Source organism: Podarcis liolepis (assembly GCF_965112155.1).
Source record: "Podarcis liolepis genome assembly, chromosome: 7".
In the NCBI taxonomy this organism is placed as follows: domain Eukaryota; kingdom Metazoa; phylum Chordata; class Lepidosauria; order Squamata; family Lacertidae; genus Podarcis; species Podarcis liolepis.
The window spans coordinates 69,786,730-69,810,948 of record NC_139561.1 but is presented as its reverse complement, the minus strand read 5'-3'; the positions used below and the strand labels follow the sequence as shown (position 1 = coordinate 69,810,948).

General features: G+C 47.8%; 1 protein-coding gene across 7 annotated transcripts in view; it reads right to left on the bottom strand.

The window, feature by feature from the left end:
• Positions 1–23,250, bottom strand: part of PTPRU (protein tyrosine phosphatase receptor type U) — a 360,572-nt gene extending 337,322 nt beyond the window's left edge. For 5 of the 7 annotated variants that reach the window (XM_083512073.1, XM_083512074.1, XM_083512075.1 and 2 more), the window contains exon 1: positions 22,860–23,236. In XM_083512073.1, coding sequence (XP_083368199.1) covers positions 22,860–22,932 — 73 coding nt within the window. In that variant the 5' untranslated portion in view covers positions 22,933–23,236. Of the gene's footprint in view, positions 1–22,859 lie in introns of all 7 variants that reach the window. The other 2 variants (XM_083512078.1, XM_083512072.1) reach the window with 2 other exon arrangements.
• Positions 23,251–24,219: the final 969 nt, after the last annotated feature.

Genomic DNA, 24,219 nt, shown 5'->3' with positions numbered 1-24,219 from the left:
TTGAAGCATGGAAGAAGGGAGATTAGTGTCATGCTTTGGGGAATCAAAGAACCTCAGGAAGGAAGCTGGTCTTCTGAGGTGGCTCCTGGTCAAACAAGGAACAGTATGATCAAACCAAAAGCCTAAGCTTCCTGATCAGAGATGTGTTACATTTGAGTGACAGTCCTTGAACTCTTCTCCAGTCTGCGGCTCACTCAGATCAGCCTTCCTCGATGTTTCCGATTATAACCTCCATCAGCCCAAGTCAGCAGAGTTTGTTTCAGCTTGTGAGTTGCTTAGATCAAGCCAGTGCACACCTTCTGCCTGGGGTTTGTACCTAGGAGCCAACTCCTAGGGGCTGAGGTCCTGCCAATAAAATATTTGAGGGTGGCAGGGGGCAAAGCTGATGGGCATTGCCCTTCAAATGGTGTGCATTCACTGTGTCTTGTAACTGATTATGTGGGGTGGGACTTACCTCCCTCCCCCTTATATTTTATTCAAGTTGGCACCCCTGGGCTGATGGTACTCGTAGTCCACAGCAACAGGAGGGCACAAGGTTTGCTTAGCTCGAATCTTATTGGACTGCAACTCCAATCAGATGCATAGGATTGCAATGCCAGCCCAAAGCAGCCATGCAGTGGGGCGGGGGGAGAAATCTGGGTCACGACTGGGGCAAAGGAATTAACTCTTCCTTCAAAGTTTGCCCGACTTCAATTCTCTCTCCCGCTTTGCAAAGTTGCATGGGTTGTGGAGAGGGGCTTGGGGTCAGTTGTGTCCCCTAAGGAAAGTGTTTGGATTCCTAGTAGCTATGATATGGTTACTAGACATCCCCGTTTCCCGGGGACAGTCCCCGGATAAAATCCGTCCCTGGAATGTCCCCGGGTTTCATTTAATGTCCCTAGATTTATATTTTAAGTGTTGTAGATTTATTAGTAGGGAATGAATCATAGAATAGAATCATAGAATCATAGAGGTGGAATAGACCACAAGGGCCATTGAGTCCAACCCCCTGCCAAGCAGGAAACACCATCAAAGCACTCCTAACATATGTTTGTCAAACCTCTGCTTAAAGACCTCCAAAGAAGGAGACTCCACCACACGCCTTGGCAGCAAATTCCACTGTCGAACAGCTCTTACTGTCAGGAAGTTCTTCCTAATGTTTAGGTGGGATCTTCTTTCTTGAATGTCGTGTGATTGGTTCAATGGCACAAGACACATCATATGGGGACTTCTGGCAAGGCTAAATGGCGGGCGCCACAGCAGCGAGCAGCTCCTGAAGCCAGTCAGAGCCAACTGCGCTACCAGGCTGGCTCTGGGCTGCTGAGACTGCCGCTGCCTCTGCAGAGGGGGAACCGGGGACACCCAGTGCGTCAAGTGTGGGAACCGCTGACACACACCCCGACCCAAATTGAGCCAGAAGTGAGAGCACCTGGCCACCCAGCCGACTGACCAGCGGCGCTCCAGGGCTGGGAAAACCCCAGAGCCAATGCAGTGAGGAGGAGGAGAGGAGAAGAGAAGGAAGACAGAGAAAGAGGAAGGAGAAAAAAAGAGGGGAACCCTGACCTTGCCGCGCCGCTGCCGCTAATGTGAAAGAAAGGTAGGAGAGCACCAGGAGGGCAAGGAAACGTGGCCGAGCCCAGGCCCGACCTGAGCCTACTCCACGGCAGCTAGCGCTCCAAGAGAGCAGGCCGGGGTCCAGAGGAAAGCCGCACAACAGAGGAGACCACAGAAGAGAAGATATTACTTCTTAATTATTATTTTTAATAACTTTTTTTCTCTTTTCAAAAAAAAAGTGTCCCCAGATTCTTTGAAAAAAAAATCTGGTAACCTTAAGCTATGAGAAGTGCTAGAATTTATCTCCAGTGGTGAATGGTACCTAAAGGTAAAGTTGATCACACAGACAAGAGAACCCTGCATGCTGTTAATCCGACCCTTCCAGGTCCAAAGAACCACTGGACTCAGCAAACCAAGTGCAATGACGAGGAACCAAACTGGACGGCAGCCACAGAGACGTTTGGCTCTTGCGCTAACCTTTGTCAACAAAGAAGCTGACTACGGGGTCAGAGTGACTTTAGAGGGGATTTAAAAAATGCTTCTGTGAGCGATCTTGGCACATGGTTGCCAGTAAAGGAGAGAGGCATCCCTGGATGATGAGGAGATCTCGTTTACCAATAAAGGAAACTTTAACTAGAAATTTTAGCAAGTGAAACCATGATGATAAGCTGGCATGCAGCAAGGACACTTGATCGTAAAAGGTTTGCGTCATCTTTTTTTAAAAAACGGAATGCGCTTACAAGACAAGTGGGAAATGGTGAGAAACCTACAGGTTCCCCTAAAAGATAGGAAGCAAACAGAATGGGTAGAGCTTGGATCCCACCCCATACCATTTTTTTATTAGCAAAATTGATTGCTTCATTTTTTTAAAAAAAAAAAGCTTCTAAGTGGTTTATCTTATTAATTTATTGCTTCGCTTGGTTGAGAAGTGGGTGGCCTTGGACCCGTCATTGCCTCTCAGCCTCGCCTACTTCCCAGGGTTGTTGCGGGAATTAAATGAGGAAGAGGGAAACCCAAGCACTCTACCTTGAGCTTCTTGGAGAAAAGGATGGGATATAAACACAAATAAAATAAAATAATAATAATATAGTCGCTGATCTGGAGGGTTGTTTAACATGCAAAAGAGCTTGGCTTTTATTTCCCACATTGCATTATGATGATTGTGGCTTTATTGCTTTATTATTTCTGTTCTTGTACTGAGGATCATTATGTTCATTTTTCTTGTCCTATTTTTATGGGTTCCTTTTTTTTTTTTTTTTTGAAAACATGCAATGCTTTCTAGCGCACAGCTGCTGGAGAACTTAAAGTGAAGGTTTCTGTTCTTATAGTCTATTTGTTTTTATTAGTGGTATTATTATCCCTTTTGGTCACATTAGGTCCCCTCTTTTATTTTATTATGTGGTCCCATTATTTATTTCTCCGCTGGTTCCCTCTTGAGCATCACATCTCTATAAACTGCCCCAGTATTGAGTCTCTGGCTCTTGTTGCTTGTTCTGCTTTCCTCACTGGGTGTGATTTCAAACTCAGATTTGACAGAGACACCAACTTTTGGCATCATATTATTGTAGAGTTGGAAGGTGCCCCAAGGATCATCTAGTCCAACCCCCTGCAATGGAGGAATATGCAGGTGGATCATGTGGGGATCAAACCCATGACCTTGGCATTACCAGCACCAGGCTCCAACCAACTGAGCTAACTGTGCTCCTCCTGTACAACCAAAGAGTCTTGTGGTGTCTTAAAGGCTAACCAGATCTATTGCAGCATGTGATTCTGCAGACCTGGAGCAAAACATGGTCTCTACTACTGATCTCTGGCCTAGAGGGCGAGCAAATCGGCCAATTTCAGTTTCTCATTTTTTCCCCCCTTTGTCAGTTCTTCTCATTTCCACATCAGTTTGCAATTAATTTTTTTAAAGGACCTGAAAACTCATCAGCAAATCAATCCTAATATATACATTTGTTGGTGCAACTATGCCTAACATGCACATTTTTGCAAAGCAACAGGATGCATTTTGTATGTCATTTTCACTCACATGTGCATTAATGTGCCCGCTTTACCCTAGCATGTGTATTTCTGCATATGTTACTTGGTTGCAGAAGTGCAATGCAAAATTCAGGGTGGCGTGAATTTTGAAAGTTGGCTCTTCCGATGGCCATTTTGGTTGTGAATTAGGCAGGTTCACCTTAAAAAGCAGATAGACAGACAGACAGACAGACAGACAGACAGACATCTCCTATCCCTGCTCTGGACCACCCCCAAAACTCAACCTCTCCCCTCGTCCCAAGTCCTTTGCAAACAGGGACCTCCCTTACATATCAGGGCCTGCCCTTTGCTCATTCAATTTGTCATGCTAGCTTTCAAGCGCTTGGGGGCTCAGCCCGCAGGGAGGGAATAACAGTTTGCAACTGAACTCTCTCCCACTGGCCCAGGAGGCAGTCAAGGGGAAAACACGACATGATCCCCAATCAATGGGCATTAGTGATGCTTTGGTGACCTGGAAAGCAGCAGAGGTGGTGGCCTCTGCAATGCAATAGCTCCCAAGGGAACCGGCACTCCCTGGCCTTGCCTGAAACCACCCCCAAGGCTGCCATTGCCCCAAGGGCCAGATCTTTCCAGAGGAGTAGGGGAGAAAGAAGGGAACGGGGCATGGGATTTTTCCCCTCAAAAATGACTGTTTCCCTCACATTTCTCCTTCCTTCGCTTATTCTGTCTTCAGAAGCTTGGGTGGGGTTGGCAGGCTCAAGGGTTCAGCACCAAGACTTGGGGTTATGGCGTCCCCCATTCTCAGGGCTTCAGCGCACCTCAAGGGTAAATATCTCAGGGCAAGTCTCAAATGACCACCTTTGAACCTTGGTTCCAGGCGTTTTCCAGAGGTTTTATTTTAAAAGCACTGCTTTGAAGAAGAAAATATTCCTCGTTGTGAAAGAGAAAATACTCCTTCATTCTGAAAGAGAAAATATTGCTTGAGAGGGAGTTTCCCCAACATTTTCTCGTAAGAAGAGCCTGTTGGATCAGGCCAACGGCCCATATAATCCTGCGTCCTGTTCTTGAAGTTGCCAGTCAGCAGAAGGAGCCCATCTCATTTCGCCGCCTGAGGCAAGACAGGAAGGTGCCACTTCCTTTTCCATTGCAGCCCCACCTGCCTGCCCACCAAAACCTCACTTACTGGGGTCTCCCAGCAGCAGCTTCCAGTGAGATCTCATGGAACTCTCATGAGATTTTACTAGAAGCTGCTGCAGCCACTTCTCCTTGCTTCTCTGGCAGCAGCAGCAGGGACAGGCAGGGCACCCACAGAGGAGCTGCCTCACAGGAACCCACCACCAGAGGAAGCTGCCTCAACCCACCTTATGGGCAGGCTGGCCCTGCCAATCAGATGCCTGTGGGGAAACCTGAAAGAAGGATTCAAGCAGCAGAGAGCTCTCCCCTCCTGTGGTCTCCAGCAACAGGTATTCAGAAGCATTACTGCCTGTGGAGGCAGAGCAGAGTCATGTTCCATTTTGCATTTGTTAAAGCAAGTAAAGAAAACTGAACATTTAAGGGGGCCTTCAAGACGTCAGTTGCTGATCCCCTCCCCTGCCCCCACAGTCTCACAGGGCATTCAAGTACAGTGGTACCTCGGGTAAAGAACTTAATTCGTTCTGGAGGTCTGTTCTTAACCTGAAACTTTTCTTAACCTGAGGTACCACTTTGTCTAATGGCGCCCCCCGCGCTATTTCTGTTCTCATCCTGAGGTAAAGTTCTTAACCTGAGGTACTATTTCTGGGTTAGTGGAGTCTGTAACCTGAAGCGTCTGTAACCTGAGGTACCACTGTACAATTTTCTTTTTTTATATATAGAATATTTACTGAGATTATGCAAAAAATTACACATAGAGAAAAAACAAACAAAAACTAACAAACACAAGCTAGCAAGAAAGTTAACAATAAAACAACCTAGAAAGAAGGAAAAAAAGAAAATGATATAAAATACAAAAAACAGATAACTAAGAAATAGGAAAAAGAAGAAGGAAAAAATATTTTAAAAAAGAATAAATCCATTTTTCAGCATCTTTGAGCTCATTTGCTTATTTCCTTGACCTCCTCTCACCTCCCCTTTTGTATTCCCGTTTTCTGTACAATTTTCTTTTAAAAAAGAAAATCAGAGAAGGTAGTTTGCAATGCTGAAACATTGTGTCCCAGACAGGTTTATTTTCCTGAGCAATGAGCAAGTCCCCTCTCATGGCAGCACACCCTTCTTCTTCTTCTTCTTCTTCTTCTTCTTCTTCTTCTTCTTCTTCTCCTCCTCCTCCTCCTCCTCCTCCTCCTCCTCCTCCTCCTTCTTGTCTCCCCCCTTAAAAAAACCCAACCCTCTCCCATCCCTCACACTCCATTGCCCTGATGAAGATGCACAGAGCAACAGTTGGGGAAGACGCATCTGGCAGACGGAAGCCAAGCCGATTCGTTCCAATCCCTGACCCCAATCCCAAGCAGGCGTTCAAAGAGAGAACGTGCCTGCTCAGTATTCCAGACAATAGCGCTCTCAGCAGGAGAGAGGCAGAGCTAACGTGGAGGCCAGGGAAGAGGATGAATTAACCATGGCTCTCCAGAATACATTACCACAAACAGGCTGGAACTTTGAGAAAGGACGGTGGCGCAAGCTAGCAGCATTTCCCCCTCCCCACAACACACACCCCGTGGCATCTTTTGCTCTCAGCCGATTGCAGCCCAGCTTTGATCTTCCAACCTACGTTTACACATCACTTATTGATCAATGGCGGCCAAACGGGGAAGGGCTGTAGCTCAGCGTGGAACAGAACCTCCTTTGCGTGGAGAAGGTCCCCGGTCCTATCCTCAACTTCTCCAGGTAAAGCAGGAAATTTCCCCTATCCAAAGTCCTAAAGTCATAACACTGTACAGTTGGAAGAGAACCCAAGTGTCCTCTAGTCCAGTCCCCTGCCCCCACAATGCAAGAATCAATAATCCTTGACAGGCCATCCAACCTCTGTTTACAAACCTCCAATGAAGGAGAGTCCACCACCTTTTCCACTGTCAAACAGCTCTTACCCACAGAAAGTTCTTTCTAATGTTTCATCGGACTCCCCTTTCCTGTGATTTGAATCCATTGGTTTGGGTCCTACCCTCTGGAGCAGCAGAAAACAAGCTTGCTCCATCTTCCCTTCAGGTATTTGAAGATGGAGAACTGGTGCCACTCAGTGTACTAACACTAGGGATGGGGGAAGAGGTGCCCTCCAGATGTCACTGACTCCAGCTCCCATCAGCCCCAGCCATCAGGGGTGATGGGAGTTGGAGTCCAGCAGCAGCTGGAAGACCACAGATTCGTCATCCTTGCACCAAGCTATCCCTCTCTGGGGCATAGCAAAGAAGGCTTTGTGTCACTGTCTGGAGAAGGACCAAGGAACCTTTTCCAGCTCAAGGGGCACACTGCCTTCTGAGCAACCTTCCAGGGTCCACATGCTGGTGGTGGCTGGAGCAATGCATGCACATGTTATCTTTGTACAGTAGTCTAGCTTCTACACACACTGCTCTCTAGCCAGAGAAGCAAAAAGCTTCAAGGGACACTTTTCAGCCAAGCAAAGGCATCAAGGAGGGTGTAAAGCAGGGCAAGTGGGAGTTGGCCCATGGAGAGTCCCAAGTGCCTAATTCGCACTCAGGACTGAGGTCTTCAGGAACTGGTCTAGAGCTTCACTCTAACAGCAGCAGTGTACCTGTTCTGTAAAGATATGGGGCTTAGAAAAGAGAAAGTAAGTTGCAGTCATTTAGAGACCCCCACCATGGCTGTGGGGTCCCAGGCTGGTGCCGGGTCCCAGGCTGCTTGCTGTTTCCCTCCCATGGATGCCCAGAAAAGGTAATGTTTGCACAGGGCAGAGCTGGCCACGGATTCTTGATCTGTTCAGCCCTTGCAACATACTGTGGAATGGAGGCAGTTTTGCCCTACATGGATCTTATCGCTCTCTGGGTAAAAAGTTTCTCCCCTCAGGTGGGAAACAGCTCTGGCTTATTCCAGGAGGTAACAAATATTATTCAAGGAGCACAACAATCAGAAGAAGCAGGAGAGGAGAATGCATTTGCAAATAAAATGACACAGGGGAAAAATATTCCCTTAAATGCTCCAACTTAATGCAGGTAAACCAGACAGTTGAGAGGCTTCTGACTTGTTGCACCAAACAAGGCATTTTCCACCAAGGTTGGCAGCTTGCAATCCTGACATGGGCCACCAAAACCTGAAAGAATTCACACAAAGTGATTAGAGTGTTGAACTAGGACCTAGAAGACCAGGGTCCAGATCCCCATTGGTGAACACAGCTCACTGGGCGGTCCCAGTCACGGCCTCATTGCCTAACCTACCTCAAAAGTAACCTACCTCAAACTACAAGAAAGAAGATTCCACCTAAACATTAGGAAAAACTTCCTGACAGTAAGAGCTGTTCGACAGTGGAATTTGCTGCCAAGGAGTGTGGTGGAGTCTCCTACTTTGGAGGTCTTTAAGCAGAGGCTTGACAACCATATGTCAGGAGTGCTCTGATGGTGTTTCCTGCTTGGCAGGGGGTTGGACTCAATGGCCCTTGTGGTCTCTTCCAACTCTATGATTCTATGAGTCTATGATTCTATAAAAGGGCTGTTATGGGGATGGGAGATGAAATAGCTGTGTACGTCCCCCTTGAGCTATTTCAGGAAGGATGGGATACACCTGCCTCGTGCTGCTGTCTTGGCCACCCTCCGAACAACGGCAAGGATGCAAATCCTTTTCATCCTTCTCTTTTTATGAGCCCATTATAAACAGACTATCGTGGATTATAGACGTGATTATCAGAGTTTAGTAACCTGGAAAAATGTAAATATACATTCAGAGAAATGATCTCCAACTCAGGAAAGCGTTGAGGCGGGGAGAGGCACGCACACCGAGGGGAGGAATGTCAACCGCAGCTCCACCCTCAGGGCTGCTCATGAATATTTTTCAATCATGCCTGGATCTAGAGCCAGTGGAGAGCCCCTCTTCCCTCCGGCTACCATGGCAGAAGCCATCAAAGGGAGAGAAATAAGCAGCCCCTCAGACTTCCGGTTTGCTGCGGAGGTAATGGTGGCAAGCTCCATGTCGTCTGCTTAAAGGACGGCATGGTTCTGGTGGCTAGAGCCTTGGGGGTGAGCGCCAGGGCTAGCCCCCCCCCCCCCCGGAAAAAAAAACTCCCCATGGAGGAGGCTGGCCTGAATCCTTGGGTGGGTGGGTGTTGTTGGCCTCTGCTGGGCTGCACTTCCCCCTCTTTGGAGCACAGAAGAGGTGCAAGTAATACAGCTGGCCTTGTCTGGTTTCTTTGGCTGGAAGGCGAGATACATGCCCTTGACAGACCTTCATCAGACAGATCTTCATTCCTTGAATGTTCCTTGAATGTCCTTCATTCCTTTATGTTCAAAGCAGTAGCTTGGGATTTTGGTTTTTTGAATCTAGGATTAATGAAGCCAACTTTGAGCTGTTGTGATTGCCCTTGCTAGTTTATTCTCAAAGACTCTGCAGCATGCAGAACTACTCCTGCTCCTGGAACTGCTCAGGCTGCTGTGTACCCTTGTTGAGTCAGTCAGTGTAAGCACTGGAGCTGGGGTCCTCAATGTGACCACCATGAGGCCCTCATATGGGGAAGGACCATAGCTCAGTGGCAGAGCATCTGCCTTGCAAACAGAAGGTCCCGGGTTCAATCCCAATCATCTCCAGGTGGGGCTGGGAGAGACTCCTGCCGGTCAGTGAAGACAATACTGAGCTACATTAGGGTTGCCATACGTGCAGAATTTCCTGGACATAGCTGGGATTCAGCGGTCGGAAACAGTATTCGGGCGGAAACCACCTAAATGTCCTAAATGTTCAACCTCTTTTGTGTCCGGATTTTCACTTTTTGAAATGTGGCAACCCTAAACATTGACCAATGGTCTGACCTGGTATAAGGCAACTTCTTATGTCCTTCCTATGTCCTTCCTATATGAAGGACTTTGGAGCCCTAAGTAGCACGGCTGATGGGCAGGAATGGAATGGAATTGTAGTCATTTGTGGGCCTAACTCAATGTGCTCACATTCGTGTTTAAAGTCCTTAAATTATGTAGGCCCCAAATGTCTAAAAGACTGCCTCACTCCCTACAGACCCTCCCAGGTACAAATAGAAGCAGGCAGGGCCCTTGTGGTAGTCCCTCAGCCCTCAGAGGTGGTGAGGAGGGGTTGGCCTGTGACAGAGCCTTCTTGGTAGTGGCCCCTCAGTTATGGAACTCCCTCCCCACTATACACAATGTCAAGTAGGGCAAGTAGGCATGGCTAGACTGAAAAGTCCTGGCGGGCCAAATGGGGAGGCTGCTTAGGCATACCTATGCACTTAAAAGATTTGGGTGCCCCCCTATGTATCTAATTCAAAATATAAACAATAATAGGCCGTAAAATAATTTTTTATTTTTTGAAATGAAACAAAACCTACTGTATGATGGAAAATAATGTTTCTTTTTGTGTACTGTAATTCAACTTGATTTATATCTGGGGGGGGGGATTCTCCTACTTTTTCTAATTAAAAAGTCTTTTATCAGATCCTCGAAACTAATATTATGTAACACGTCTGCTTCTATACTTAGCAGAGATGAGGCATCCAGCCTGCCTTGTTGCATAGTTGTTCTACTGGGATTTTTTAATATACTTCAACTGAGAAAATGAATGCTCAGCTGAGCAATTTGTGACCATTAATGTTAAAAACCTGGCAACGGAAAATTCCTGTGGTGGCCCCCTTCCCTTGATGCCCTAAGCATGTGCTGATGTTGCTTAATGGCTAAGCCAGCCTAGTTCCCACGGGTGGTTTATATACAAAAATAAAATAAAATAAACAGTAAGAGATCAACAAGTAAAATTAAGAGACCCACATAAAGCCAATGAACCTGACTGCAAGCACCATTCCTCATCCCATAATTATCCAACCAACCCTCCAGCTGCCATATTACAACTTTCTGGTGGGAAGTGTCCAACTTTTAACTCTGTTGCATTGGTCATCTCTGTCTCCCTTACTAACTCTCTCCCTCCCTCCCTCCCTCCTTTCTAGTTGAATATCAGGTTGTCTGTTGCTGGAAGGCCTGGTTGTTTCATTTTACAGCAATCCATCATTCCCCAGCAGCACACTTTGGTATTATGGGTTATTTATTTATTTAGATTGCCACCAGGTCCCCATTCATAAATTTTAACATGGTCAGCCTGCTGTTGAAACCAATTAATACTACAAGTTGCAGCAAGTGCATAAAGGTGGGCTGAGATCAGGGGCAGAAGCTGCTTTGCCCTAAAAACAAAATAAGCTCCTGTCCCTCTCCAAAGGACTAGAAACATGCAAAGCTCCCCTATACTGAGTCAGACCCACTGGTCCATCAAGCTCAGTACTGTCTGCACAGACTTGCAGCAGCTCTCCAGGGTTTCAAGCAGGGGACGTTCCCAGCCCTACCCAGAGATGCCAGAGACTCTCCCACTGAACTATGGTCAGTCCCTAAGCTTTCCTAACACCAGGTGAGTTTGGGGATGGAATGGAGATATGAAACCAAGCAAAGTTTAGCATTGCACTGCTCTAGCCTGACTATTCATTCTGATTGTACAGATAAAATTCAACAGATAGAATTCTGCAGGATGTGTTGCTAGTGTTTGAAAACAGTCAAGATTCAAGGATGCACCTCCAGATGATGGTAATGTCAGGCGCCATCCTGGTGCCTGGCCATCTTCACTTGGCCACAGGTGGCCGATAGCCAGGTGCTAAATTTCGAACGCTGCTTGTGAGCTTCCAAAGGTGCCTGGCAAGCTGGAGACAATTTGCTGGATTGGATGTGCCCCAGATCCAGCAAAGCATTTTTCTATCCTGTCCTTGATGTGATGATGTGGGTGTTACATAGGCTGGATCTATATTGACTGTAAGGTAAAGGTAAAGGGATCCCTGACCATTAGGTCCAGCCATGACCAACTCTGGGGTTGTGGCACTCATCTCACTTTATTGGCCAAGGGAGCTGGCGTATAGCTTCCAGGTCATGTGGCCAGCATGACTGAGCCACTTCTGGAGAACCAGAGCAGCGAACGGAAATGCCGTTTACCTTCCTGCCGGAGTGGTACCTGTTTATCTACTTGCACTTTGACGTGCTTTCAAACTGCTAGGTGGGCAGGAGCAGGGACCGAGCAACGGGAGCTCACCCCGTCGTGGGGATTTGAACCGCCAACCTTCTGATCAGCAAGTCCTAGGCTCTGTGGTTTAACCCACAGCGCCACCCGCGTCCCTCTACTGACTGTAGAAACACTAAAAAGAAAAACCTGTTATATAGCTCTCAATGCAATTTTACATTGATGATTTTATACTGCTCTAATCGCCCTCTGGTGTCACATGTTTATAATGTATTTATAATGTTTTAACTGGCCTGTATAGATTAGTCCACAGTGGAGACACCTCTATTAGGCTGAGTGGGACACTGCCCCACTAACCAACCAACATCTGCCTGCATGCCTGCCTGCCTTCCAACTTACAACCAGTCCAGAGGGGTGGGACGGCCTATCTGCTTCCTTCTCCTTAGTCCCATTGTTGCCTTTGTAGAATGTAGTAGGGAGGAGGAGGAGGACAAAACTAGCTGGCTGCCCCTACTGCTGCGCTCTCTCTCTTTGCCTCACCTGTCCCAATGGGCAATAGCCACCACTGGTGTTACAAGCAGGTCCTTACATCCAGTGCTTTTTTCTATAAAAACAGTTTAGGGGTACTCTCATTTTCCTACTCATATTGAAACACTGCCCCTCAATGAGGCCAAACACAGATTCACAAAATGTTTTGGGGTATGCGTACCTCTGCACACACACACCCGAAAAAAGCACTGCTTACATCCATCTGTGAAACACTGAAGCCTATGGATTCAATAATAATTTGAAGAGGGTCTCCTATGGAGGATTTCCCATTGAAGGGCAAGTTCTGGACTGGTCCAGGGGCTCCTCTGCAAAAGCATCCTCTTCTGCCTTGATGGGTTTCAGGAGGCAGGGGTGGCTGGCAGCCCAGCAATCAGCGCAGGTCAGATTGGGACAGCCACAATGCCTGCAGCACACCATTGCCCTGGGGCACTGTGGAAACTGGGACACAGTTAATCCAGGACAGGCCTCAGCAGAGCAGGATACCAAGTGTGAGTGCCCGTCCAGATTCCTGGATCCGAAAAAGAGGAAGGTGAGTGGAAAACTCGCCCACAACAACCCGCCGGCGGCTGCTTATTCTGCTGGAATTTATTCACTCTCTGGAAGACTCCGGCGGGTCATTTTGAGGAGCAGAAGGGAGCGAAAACAACTTCAGGCTGTTAGGCTTGGCAGAGGAGTAGAGAGTTGATCAGGGCGCTCCCTTCTCCACACTGACCCCCTGCGGACTTAATTTGCATCCCCCCTGGGTTCAAAAACAAGACTTCTGCATTCCCTGCTCACTTGACTAAGTGCATTTTAAAAGCAACAGACCAGAAGTAGAAGAAAGGCGAAGAAGCCGTTATTCTGTTCACAGAGACAATCATAATTAATACATGAATGAAATCTCAGCAGGCTTCCTAATTACAGCACCCACCATTCTGGCTACATCTGGAAAGGTGGCTGACCCGATTAATATTCAAGCTGCTGCCAGGGCTCCACAGCCCACTCAGGATGCCTTAGGATGCTTGAGGACAGCCTGTCACTTAACCCTCCCTCCCTCCATCCCATAGCTTTCTCCTTCCATTCCATCTCTCCAGCGAGGTTGCTTGGCTCTTTGCATGAGGCTCTCTGTCTCAGAATCCCTTCCTAGCAGAGGGGGTTGCAGATTCTCTCTCCTCACCCACATTGTTTAAGGAACAAAGAAGAAGCCTCCTTGTGTTCTCCAGCGATGGTCCAATTAGGACCAAAGGATCAAGGGATGTTCATTCAAACAGGAACAACAGGGCGTTCCATCACGAGGGGTGCAACAGTTGGAGACAACCTTGGAAGCGCAGCCAAGAGGGAGTAAGAGCCACCTGCTGATCTTAAGGTTTAGTTGAATGTCGTTCACATAAAAATGCCCTGTTGTCTTTAAAGTACATGGGTGTTTTTTAAAAAAAATGCATCTGCAGAGTGCTTTGCAATCTGCACCTTGTTGGTTCCTCACAACAACCCTGACATGTAGGGCTTTGCTATTCCTGTTTTACACAGAAGTGTGAAACTAATACAGTGGTACTTCGGGATGCAAATGGGATCCGTTCTGGAGCCGCGTTCGCATCCTGAACAGTACGTAAGACGTGACTGCGCATCTGCGGGTCGCGTTTCACCGCTTCTGCACATGCGCGTGATGTCATTTTGACCATTTGTGCATGCGCGAGTGGTGAAACCTGAAAGTAACGCGCTCCATTACTTCCAGGTCACCACGGAGCGCAACCCAAAAATACTTATCCTGAAACCTATTTATCCACAGGTATGACTGTAATTAAATTGGCTGTGTAGATGTCAAACACGGAAAGCACACACGCAAAGAATTCTGGGAACTGTAGTTTACTTCCTCACAGAGCTACAATTCCCAGCGCCCTTAACAACTTACAGTTGCGAGGATTTCTTTGGGGGTGGGGGTATATGCAGCCCTACTCCAGGCCAAAAGCAAGACAGTCTTTTGTGCAAACATGAGGGGTTAAGCAGGCATATTCTGGTACATGCTTGCTTTGCAACCAAAAACTGAATCAATTCTACAGAAATTGCATCCATGCCGGCTGTTCCGATTTTCTGGACACTGCTCTGCGGTACGTGAAAACCCTGTATCACCCCTGTTTTAGAGCAGACTACTGTTACAAGCAAATCCCTTATTTCAAAGTTGAAGGGTAACAGTTTAGGCCCCATAAATTCTGAGCAATATAGTAAGTCGAGTCTATTTTTAAAACATGCATTCTTGTTTCCAAAACCTCAGCAGACACAAATGACATTGTGAAGCGCTTGAGAACTAGAAGCATTTTATTAACAGGCAACACAAAGCAACTCAAAAACACACACTCCCTTCCTCTCCTAACACTGTATTCAGGGATTTCCGTCTGAACCAGCAACAAATAACATAGTCAGCTGCTACTGTCACAACACTGATAGACAGTGGCTTTTGCAGGAAGGGAGTGGGGACCTCTCCTAGCCCTGCTCAAAGATGCTGGGGATTGAATCTGGGACATTTTGCATGCAAGGCAGATGCCCTACCACCGAGCTACAGCCATTTCCCATTGGGGGTGGGTATCTTGGAGTCCCCGCATGGAAATGTAGAGGCGGCTGCCAGATCCTGGACGACAACTTGGCAAAGAATAATTACAGCAAACCTCATCGCCTCCAACAGACATTTCCTCCGAATCCTGAATCCAGTCCAAAGTCAACCCCCCACCCACCCACTGAATTTGTAACTCACATCCAAGTAACATTAGCTAGAGAAGACCTGGCCAAGCCCCCCCCCCCATCCAGCAGGAACCCGAGGAACGTCACTGCAGAAATATGGGATTGTTTATTTTAGTGCATCCATCATATCCGGGAGCATTTAGAACTTGGCTGGCTTTCCACACTGCCCCCTCCTTGTAGGCAAGGAGCACATCCATGCACAGAATAGTATTTCATTTTCTGTTTGTGTTGCAGAGGCGACACCACACAGTTACTCGGAGCTACAATGGCACACATTCACCCTGAGTACAGCGCACATTTGTTGCACTTCCACGGTAATGTTGCCGCGTGCGATGGCAGGAGTTCCTTACACACACACACACACACACACACAAACAACCCATTGCTGAGGACTGCCGGTAGCAAAATATTGGGAGCCACCTTAACCCTTGTCAGACCATTGCTCCATCTAGCTCAGTACAGATAAGGTAGATAGCGAAAAGTTTTGCTCCCTCTCTCATAATGCTAGAATTCGTGAATGTTGGAAAGTTTGGGACAGGTAAGACAAAGCACTTTTTTACACAGCACATAGTTAAACTGTGGAACTCACTGTGGCGATCACACAGGGTCCCCGGATGTTTCACCATCTATTGATCCCTGTGCCACCACTTTATTTCTCACTGCCACCACCCAGGCCCTACCTGGTACAATACTGGGTCCAGTCAGGGTTAAATTGAAACATAAACTTCTGTTTATTTATTGCAGTTTAACAAGCATGTGGTTTCATAAACGGTACCGGTCAATTACATTCATGGGGTGCCTATCCAGACCTATAACTTCCACTACCTGCTCTCACTCACTAAACCACCTCTCAGATATTTACTTGTCTTCCTAGCCCCTAACTGTTCCTGACTCAGCTTATTTCGCTACACTAACTCAACCTAACCACAGGCTCTAATCCAACTCACTCCCACTCCAACCAACCACCCAACTTCCAACAAACTCCTCATCAAACTCCTCCCTTTGCCCCTCCTAGAGCTGGTTTTATAGTCCCACTGACTCCACCCCCCTGGGTCCTGACTGGGCAACCTGTTTAACTATTTCACCTCCAGCACTCTCTCATATGTTAACGTCACACTCACCCCCACAGGAGGCAATCAGTGCCAGATTAAACCCTGTGGAGGCCCCTAGGCAGTCAAAATCTCAGGGCCCCTCCTCTAGTGGGGTAACATTGAACTAAGAAAGCTTGATTGTAATTTTCTTTCAAGATCAAATCAATGTTATTTTGATCCATTGTCGCAGGGCCCCTAAGTGGCATGGGGCCCATAGGCTGGTACCTACTCTGCCTATTTGGTAATCTGGCAACCGGAGGCAGTGATGGCCACTGACTTAGAGGAGTGGACCAATTCCTGGAGGAGAGGGCTACTGAAGGCAGCTGGCCATGATAGCTATGCTGTGCTTCCACAGCACTAGAAGCGGAGCAATGCTTCTGAATACCATAGTTCTAGTTACAGGTAGGTAGCCGTGTTGGTCTGCCGTAGTCGAAACAAAATAAAAAAATTCCTTCCAGTAGCAGCTTCGAGACCAACTAAGTTTGTTATTGGTATGAGCTTTCATGTGCTCTAAGGTGCTACTGAAAGGAATTTTTTTATTTTGTTCTGAATACTGGAATACTGAATACTGAGTTGCTGGAAACCACAGGAGGGGACAGCACTCTTGCATCTTTTCGGCCACCATGAGAACAGGATGCTGAAGTAGATGAGCCATTGGCCTGATCCAGCAGGCTCCTCTTGTGGCCTTTTTGTTTACTCTGACCAGAAGTCCCACTCCAGGGTTTCAGGCAGCAGCCATTCCCAGCCCTATCTGAAGGTCGGAGATGGAATCTGGGACCTTCCGCATGCGACACCGATGTTCTGTCTCTGAGCGCTGCCCTTCATCTGATATTCACCGTTTTCTTGGCTTTTATTTTAAATTGTACACTATCCTTACCTTAACTATTTTGTTTTGTTTTGTTTTGTTTTGTTTTGTTTTGTTTATTTTACAATTCACCCTGGGACCATTTGGCAAAGGGTGGGCTATAAGGGCACATCAGGTCGCATTCAGAAGCCATTATGCTTTACTGCATGAAATCTGCTCCAGAGGCTCTCCCAGCTATCTAGAGCTGATCTGGAAGGGTGCAAAGGCACACAGTCAGGAGGAATTTCTGTTGCACAAGTATGGGAGACATGTACTCATTCAATGCTTTTATTCCCATAATAGAAGCGGGGGGGTGCATCCCAAAGGATGGCCACTTCCATACAGAATTTGCTTATGCTCTTCCTTTGTGGTTGTTCACCCTTTGAGCCAAAAGCTTCCACCATTTTTTCCATGGAATTCATTTTTACCTTCACCACTGCTCAGAGGCTGGGAATCTGCAGGTGCCTGTGAAAGTTCCATCCTTTTGGAAGACCTAACTGTGACCTCTTAGTCCCCATACCTCACGGTGATGTGCAGAACAATCCTATACAGGTTTATTGGGGGTAGTGGGAGATGAGGGTTGCCAGGTCTGCAGCATCCCAGCCACTGAGACTTCAGGGTCCGAACCTGAGCCACTGGGGTGACCCCTGGTGATGTCATGAGGATAGGCCATGGTCATTCTCCCTTTATGCTCCCTCCCATCACTGAGCCCTGGAGACAGAAGTTAATTGGGAGAGGGGAGGAAGGACTGGAGGGAGGAAGGCAGGCAGGTAGACACAAACATGGGCCTATGCAATAATTTGTAGCTGGCTCCTGCCTGGCTGAAGCTTGCAAGCTGCACACACAGCCATAGAATTGGAAGGGACCCCGAGGGTATTCTAGGCTTCTTAATAAAAATTAAAGGCTCTCTCATCCACCTGGAGATTCAGTCCCTCTCCCTGTGACCTGGAGTGAGCCAGGCACACCTGGAGACTTCAAATCAGCCCTGGGGATCTGGCTGGCAGCCCCAGGGAAGATCAAGTGAGTCCAATGGCACTGGCTAAGAGGTGCTTGCAGCCTAAATATGTACAGCTGAAATAAACACATGTTCTACCACTGCCTATACAGTGGGCAGCCTCTGCAGACTGATCCAAAGGTCAGCACCTAAATGTTGTCTGCAGAGTGTGACTGGAAATCGATCTGCATATGCACAGCTTGTTGGCTCTACATGGTATGTCACGTCAACAAGCAAAAGGCACAACCGGTGGGCCTAGCCCCTCTTCGACTACCAGGATGACAACAAATCATTCCCTCTGTTTCCAATGTTCAGGCTGGGAGCCCCATTGCTGATGGGGCCAAAACAGCACCAGCCATCCACAAGCGAAGAGTCAGGCCATCCCGAGGCTAGAAGTAGTTATGAGAGAAATATCTGAGGGAAACGCCCTAAGAGGGTTTCATAATCCAAAACATCTGGAGGGCACCAAATTGGGGGAGGCAGATTTAAGCCATGATTGGTGCATGGTGCCGGGGGGGGGCTCCTTGCACAGAAGTTGTCACTTGACACTGCAGCCATCAAGTGACCAATGCTCAAGCAGCGACCTGCGTGAGATTCAAGGAAAGAACTTAGCTCATTCCAATGGCAGAGGAGATCATATATATATATATATACATATATACAGATATATATATATATATATATATATATATATATATATATATATGTATGTATATGTATATATATATATATATGAGCAGCCCCCCAAAAAGGACAAACTCCCCTTACCTGTGATGTTCAGGGCTTGATGGAACAAGCTTTTAATCAGTAACAAGTTTGCAGAATCTGCTAATGAGTATGGGTGGCTTACTTCATGCAACTTATCTAAATCGCACAAGAGAAGTACTGTTGCCATATAACCGCATCTGTTTCAGCCAGGCAGCCTGCAGGGCATTCAAAGCAACAGTGCTGGTAGAGTTTCTGCTGGTGTGAGTGGCAGGTGGGGGGGGGGGACTCGCTGCAAATTTGTATCACCTGGAGTATCAGGCATTTCCAATCATCAAGGCTCATGTAAAAGGAATGTGGCTCCCCATCAACACCTGAGGAGGAAGGCCTGTAGCTCAGGGGTCAGCATCAGATTTGCATTCAGAAGGTCCCGGGTTCAATCCCTGACATCTCTAGGTCGGGCTGGGAGAGAACCCATGGCCTGCCTGAAGCCCTGGAGAGCTGCTGCCAGTCAGTGCAGACAGTACTGAGTTAGATGGGCCAATTGTCTGTGGAAGGCAGCTTTCGATACTCCTACAATTACCGGTGTAATGAATGCTTGGGTTTATGCAGGGAGAAGCTTTCCTCTGTTCGAGAAAGGACATTGCAGTTGAAGAAAAAAATCACCACTGAGAAAACCCTATCACAGCCCTCCACTGAAAAGAAAGATGCATATTCCCTATTCATAGACACACACACATGCAAGGAAATGACAGATAAAAATATGCTTATACTATACAATGCAGGGACATAGCAGCTGGCTGCTTTGTGTCAAGTCAGACCATTGGTCCATCTACCCTGGTACTGTCTACACTGATTGGCAGCAGCTCTCTGGGGTTACAGACAGGGAGTCTCCACTAGCCCTACCTGAAGATGCTGGAGACGGAACCTGGGACCTTATAAGTGGTTCCACCACTGAGTTATGGCCCTTTAACTACTTAGTTTAAAGCCCCAACTCAAGAATATCCAGGCAAGTCCAGATGCTCAAGGACTGCAGAATATCAGCAGGAAATGAAAGTAGAATGCCAAGTTGCTCAAGAACTGGGAGACAGGGCTTTCAGCATGGAGCTCTGCGAAAACATTGCTTTCTCTTCCTCTCCGACAGCAGGAGGCATCCCCCATGTCAAAACATATCATCCCTTAACAATATTCTTTGGGGGGCGTTACGACTCCCATCACATCTCTGACTACTGGCCATGCCAATGGGATTCCAAGAAATCAAGGGGAGGGGGCAGAACACAGGTTCCCCACCCTTGCTTTAGATACTGCTGGGGGGGTTCCCTATGCAAGGCCTGCCCCAGCCCCATAACTGTGCCTTAACTTAGAGAGGCAAGTTCCCACTGCCCCCAAGAGAACTGATTTCAAACTTGCAGTGTCAACCATCCCACACACACTTTAGCAACTGTGCTAGAAGGAACACCGTGCTTCTTATGTTATGTTGATGTAATTAGCACTATGTGAAGAGAAATCCACATGGCCAGGGCATTTGAAGTCCTTCCCCTCTAAGCGGTGGGTGAGGGGCTAAGATCTGGAGGATCCTGAGGTCTTCCACGCACCAACTCCCACCTTGATGGCAAAAAGCTCACTTCTCTTGTACCCCACATGCCGCGGCTGGGAAAAGGCTAGGCAATAATAATAAGGCGTGTGTGCCCCCACCCCCAAGAGCATTCCAGAGCCATTCATTCCATCTGGAGGAACTCTCCTCCCTGCTACTGCCGGTAATGAGAAGCAGAAAGGACCCGAGAGAAACCTCCACCCGGCGTCCCACCTTCTCAACATCCCTTGATGCCCGAAGGACCGATTGCACATTAAACCCATTGAAGACTTTTGCACGTAGCCTATCAACCCTTCAGTCATCTGTCACTAGAACCGGTGTTGGTTTCAAATCGCAGGGGCAGCTTTTTAAACTTTAAGAATGCTTGAAAGCAGACGCGGAGCACTGTGCATTTATGCAAGCAGTTGGGGGGGGCAGACCCAGCCAAACCAGATATGACTTAGGAAGCAAGTGTTTCCAGAACACAGCAAGCAGGGGGTTGTTGCTATGGGGGTGGGGGCAGGTTGCTCCCCCAGCGACACCCACGATCAGGTCAACTGACGTTTGTAGGTTTCCAGACACGGTTCACAAATGTACTGGATCGTCAAGCATAACAGAAACCTCAGTCGGTGAACCATCGCCAAAAATTCCTGCAAAGTGGAATTAAAAAGAAACCACAACACTAGGCTTAGAATGTAGCACTTTGGGGAAAGGAAAAACAACCTACAGCTCTTGGTCTCATAAAGGTTTCATTGCAAGCAATATATTTTCAAAGGTGGCATGCAAGTCAGGTGTTGAGATGGCAATATTGGGATGGGATTTTTTTATTAAAAAAGTAGAGGTGCCATTAAAAATATTAACTGTTTGACATTTTAAGAAAAATGCTTAGCGGTCTCTTTTGTTCCCTTCTGTGATGTGTTGGTTTAAAGGAGGGATGTGACTCTCGTTGGGGGGGGGGGAGAGAGAGAGATTGTGGATGCTCACAGGTCAATAACACAGCAAGTTGTCTATGGAAAACACAGATCTATTCCTAGCAAATAAAGGCAAGTTTGAAGTGGTTGCTCACAGGTCAACAGCACAGGAAGTCATCTGTGCTGAACGCAGATCTATTCCTAGTCCATGCTAAGTAAGTCTGATGTGTCAAAGACAGTTCTCCAGCTGTTTTTTTTTAATTTAATTTAATTTGTTTTAAAAATGCCAAGGAAAATAAAAGCCAGCCTTTGCTTTCTCAACACAACACACATAGAGAGAGTCACACTTTCTACTGCCTTTTACAAGCTTTGCAGTAAAAGCAGTGACTGGGGAAAGTCAAAAGTTGGCCCATTTGCTGGTGTTTTACTCTAAGGAAACGGTTCTCCCTTCCGGATATAAAGGCAAATCGAGCAAGCATATTATCCGGCCACTTTCCTCTCGCCCCTGGAACCTCTCTCCTTGCGAAGTACAGTCAGGACAACATGCAGGGTTAGGGGGGAGAGAAGTACCCCCAAAAGGCACAAGACCCTCGGGGTATGTTGGACACCCCAGTGGATCCCTTAAGGTGGCGATACTTTAAAGGGGTCCCGGTGCCACACAATCCTCTAAAGGGGGCATCCCAGGACTTATTGCAAGGAGATGGGTAAATGTTTGGGCGCCCCTCTTGAACTGTGAGCCAAAGCAATATCTCCTGAAAACCCCTTTTCAGAGAGTTTCAACCATAAAGTACTTCATCATCTTCATCTTCCTCACCGGACAGGACAAAGAGTGTGGTCTCTGGCTTGTATCCTCTTTTCAAATCATGCACATACAAACATATGTATTCGGAAGCGAAATGAGGGAGACAGCTAACCGGTCCTTCCGCCTTATTTCCCCAGAAACACGTTTGCAAGCCTTCGGCAACACACAAGTCTCAGGCTGCGATTCTACACACTCCTACGTGGGAGTAAGCCCCGCTGAATTCAATGGGGCTTACTTCCGAGTAGACGCACTTAGGGTTGCACAGTCAACCGACGACGACGACGAGAAAGTGGACAAAAAAGGGGAAAAGGGACCGAAGAAACGCAGATTCAAGCCAAACCCCAAAGGTCTCCAAAATATATCATCTGGGATAGCTGAAAAGCGTCAGATCTGCCGCAATTTAAAAAGAGTTGGGGGAGATGCCCGGGATATTTGAGGAGGGGGTTGAGATTGAGGGTTGCACTGAACTCCCCTTAGTAGCCCCAGTGCCTTCTCTAGTCAGCCCAATCCGGAGCTCTCGGGGACCTTAAATCACTTTAGGCAGGACCGAAAGCGAGAGCAGGCAGGGAAAGGGGAGGAAGTTTTCCCGATGGCTCGTTTTACAGCCTCTTCCCGAGCAGGAATTTAAACACACACAACGCCCGCTCGCCTGCCCCAGCTCTCCAAAAACAACAGCAGCCCGCCACCCTCTTCCCTGGACCACGAACGAGGAAATGCGCCACCAGGCAAACAGGTCCGTTTCAAACTCCGGTTTGCCGCCGCCTCCCAAGCGCTGAGAACCCGCCGGCTCGTTCCTTGCGAGACGCCTCCGAAGTTAGCGGGAGAAGGCAGGCAGGCAGGCAGGCAGGCAAAGCAGCGAGGGAGGAGAGCGAAAGCACAAGTTGAGCAACGCAAGTAATGCGCGCAAAGCTCCCGCGAAGCGCCTAGCCAAACTCTCCAAGAAAACAGGCTGCGAAACGCGGCGGCGGCCGGAGGGGGCGAGCGGGGCGGAGAAGGGGGCTGCGGGGAGGAAGGGTTCGAGGGTCTCGGGGTGCTGACCTGTAGGCGTCTCGGTCTCCAAAGAGCAGATCTGGAAGGTTAACATGAAGATCAAAGCCCGGGTGTTCTGCATGTTGTACGAGAGCAGAAAGCCACCCTCCAAAAAAGTTCTTTTTTTCCTCTCTTCCAAGCTTCTTGGCGTCCCTCACTCCCTTCTCTCTTTTCTTCCCCTGCTCCTCTTCCTCTCTTTAAATATTTTTTTTTAAAAAAAGAATTATTCTTCTGCCAAAGCTCAGCAGAAGCTTTTTCTCAGAGGCGCGCCGGAAAGTTGCCGAGAGAAGCCATTGATTCCCCCAGTTCCAGCTGAAATAGCAGGAGCCTGATTGGAACCGAAAACCTTCGTCCCCAAAAAAGAGAGAGAGAGAGAGAGAAGGGGGGGGTGAGCAGCACCGAACTGACGTCAGGCTTCCAGGGAAGGGAAGAGAAGAAAAAAGTGCAGGGGGGGGAGAGAGAGAGGAGGAGAGAAACGACGGCTCTGAACGGGAGGCGAAGGACAGGATTGGAAAGGCAGAGGATGCCGCCTGCTGGTCGAAGTGGGGAAGGGCAGGCAGAAGAGCAACCGAGGGGGGTCGGGGGGCGCAAAGCAGGAATGCAATTCGGAGCCGCTGTTATCTACGTATCTATAAGGCAAGCGTGTGTGTGTGTGTGTGTGTGTGTGTGTGTGTGTGTGTGTGTGTGTGTGAGTGTGAGAGAGAGAGAGAGAGAGAGAGAGAGAGAGAGAGAGAGAGAGAGAGAATAAATAGGGCAGCAACTTATATTGAGAATAGAAGAAGAGCTCTGCAGGATCAGGCCCTAAGCCAATGGAGTCCAGCATCCTGTTCTCACAGTGGCCAACCAGATACCTGTAGGAAACCCATAAGCAGGATTCGAGCACATGGGCGCCCCCCTCCAACTATGGTTTCCAGCAACAGTTATGCATTTCTGTTCATGCATACCCTGTGGTTCCCACAGGGGAGCAATTTGGTTTTTAAGGGAGGGGCAATTCGAGAATGAGTTATTAACAGTGAATGGCCTGTTAGGCTTCCTCCACATGAACAGAAATTCACTTTTTGAATAATAAGAATTACCGTATTTTTCGCTCTATAACACGCACCTGACCATAACACGCACGTAGTTTTTAGAGGAGGAAAATCCATAGGCATGCCACCCGTAGGCATTTCCTCCATAACACACACAGACATTTCCCCTTACTTTCTAGGAGGAAAAAAGTGAGTGTTATGGTGCAAAAAATACGGTATATGTCACTGGGTGGGGGGTGGGGCATCCGGATTTTAGAGATGCTTAGGTGGGGCATGGCCAAAGAAAGGTTGGGTACCACTGCCCTAACCCCTTTGCATTTGGTGTGGTAATGTCCTGAATG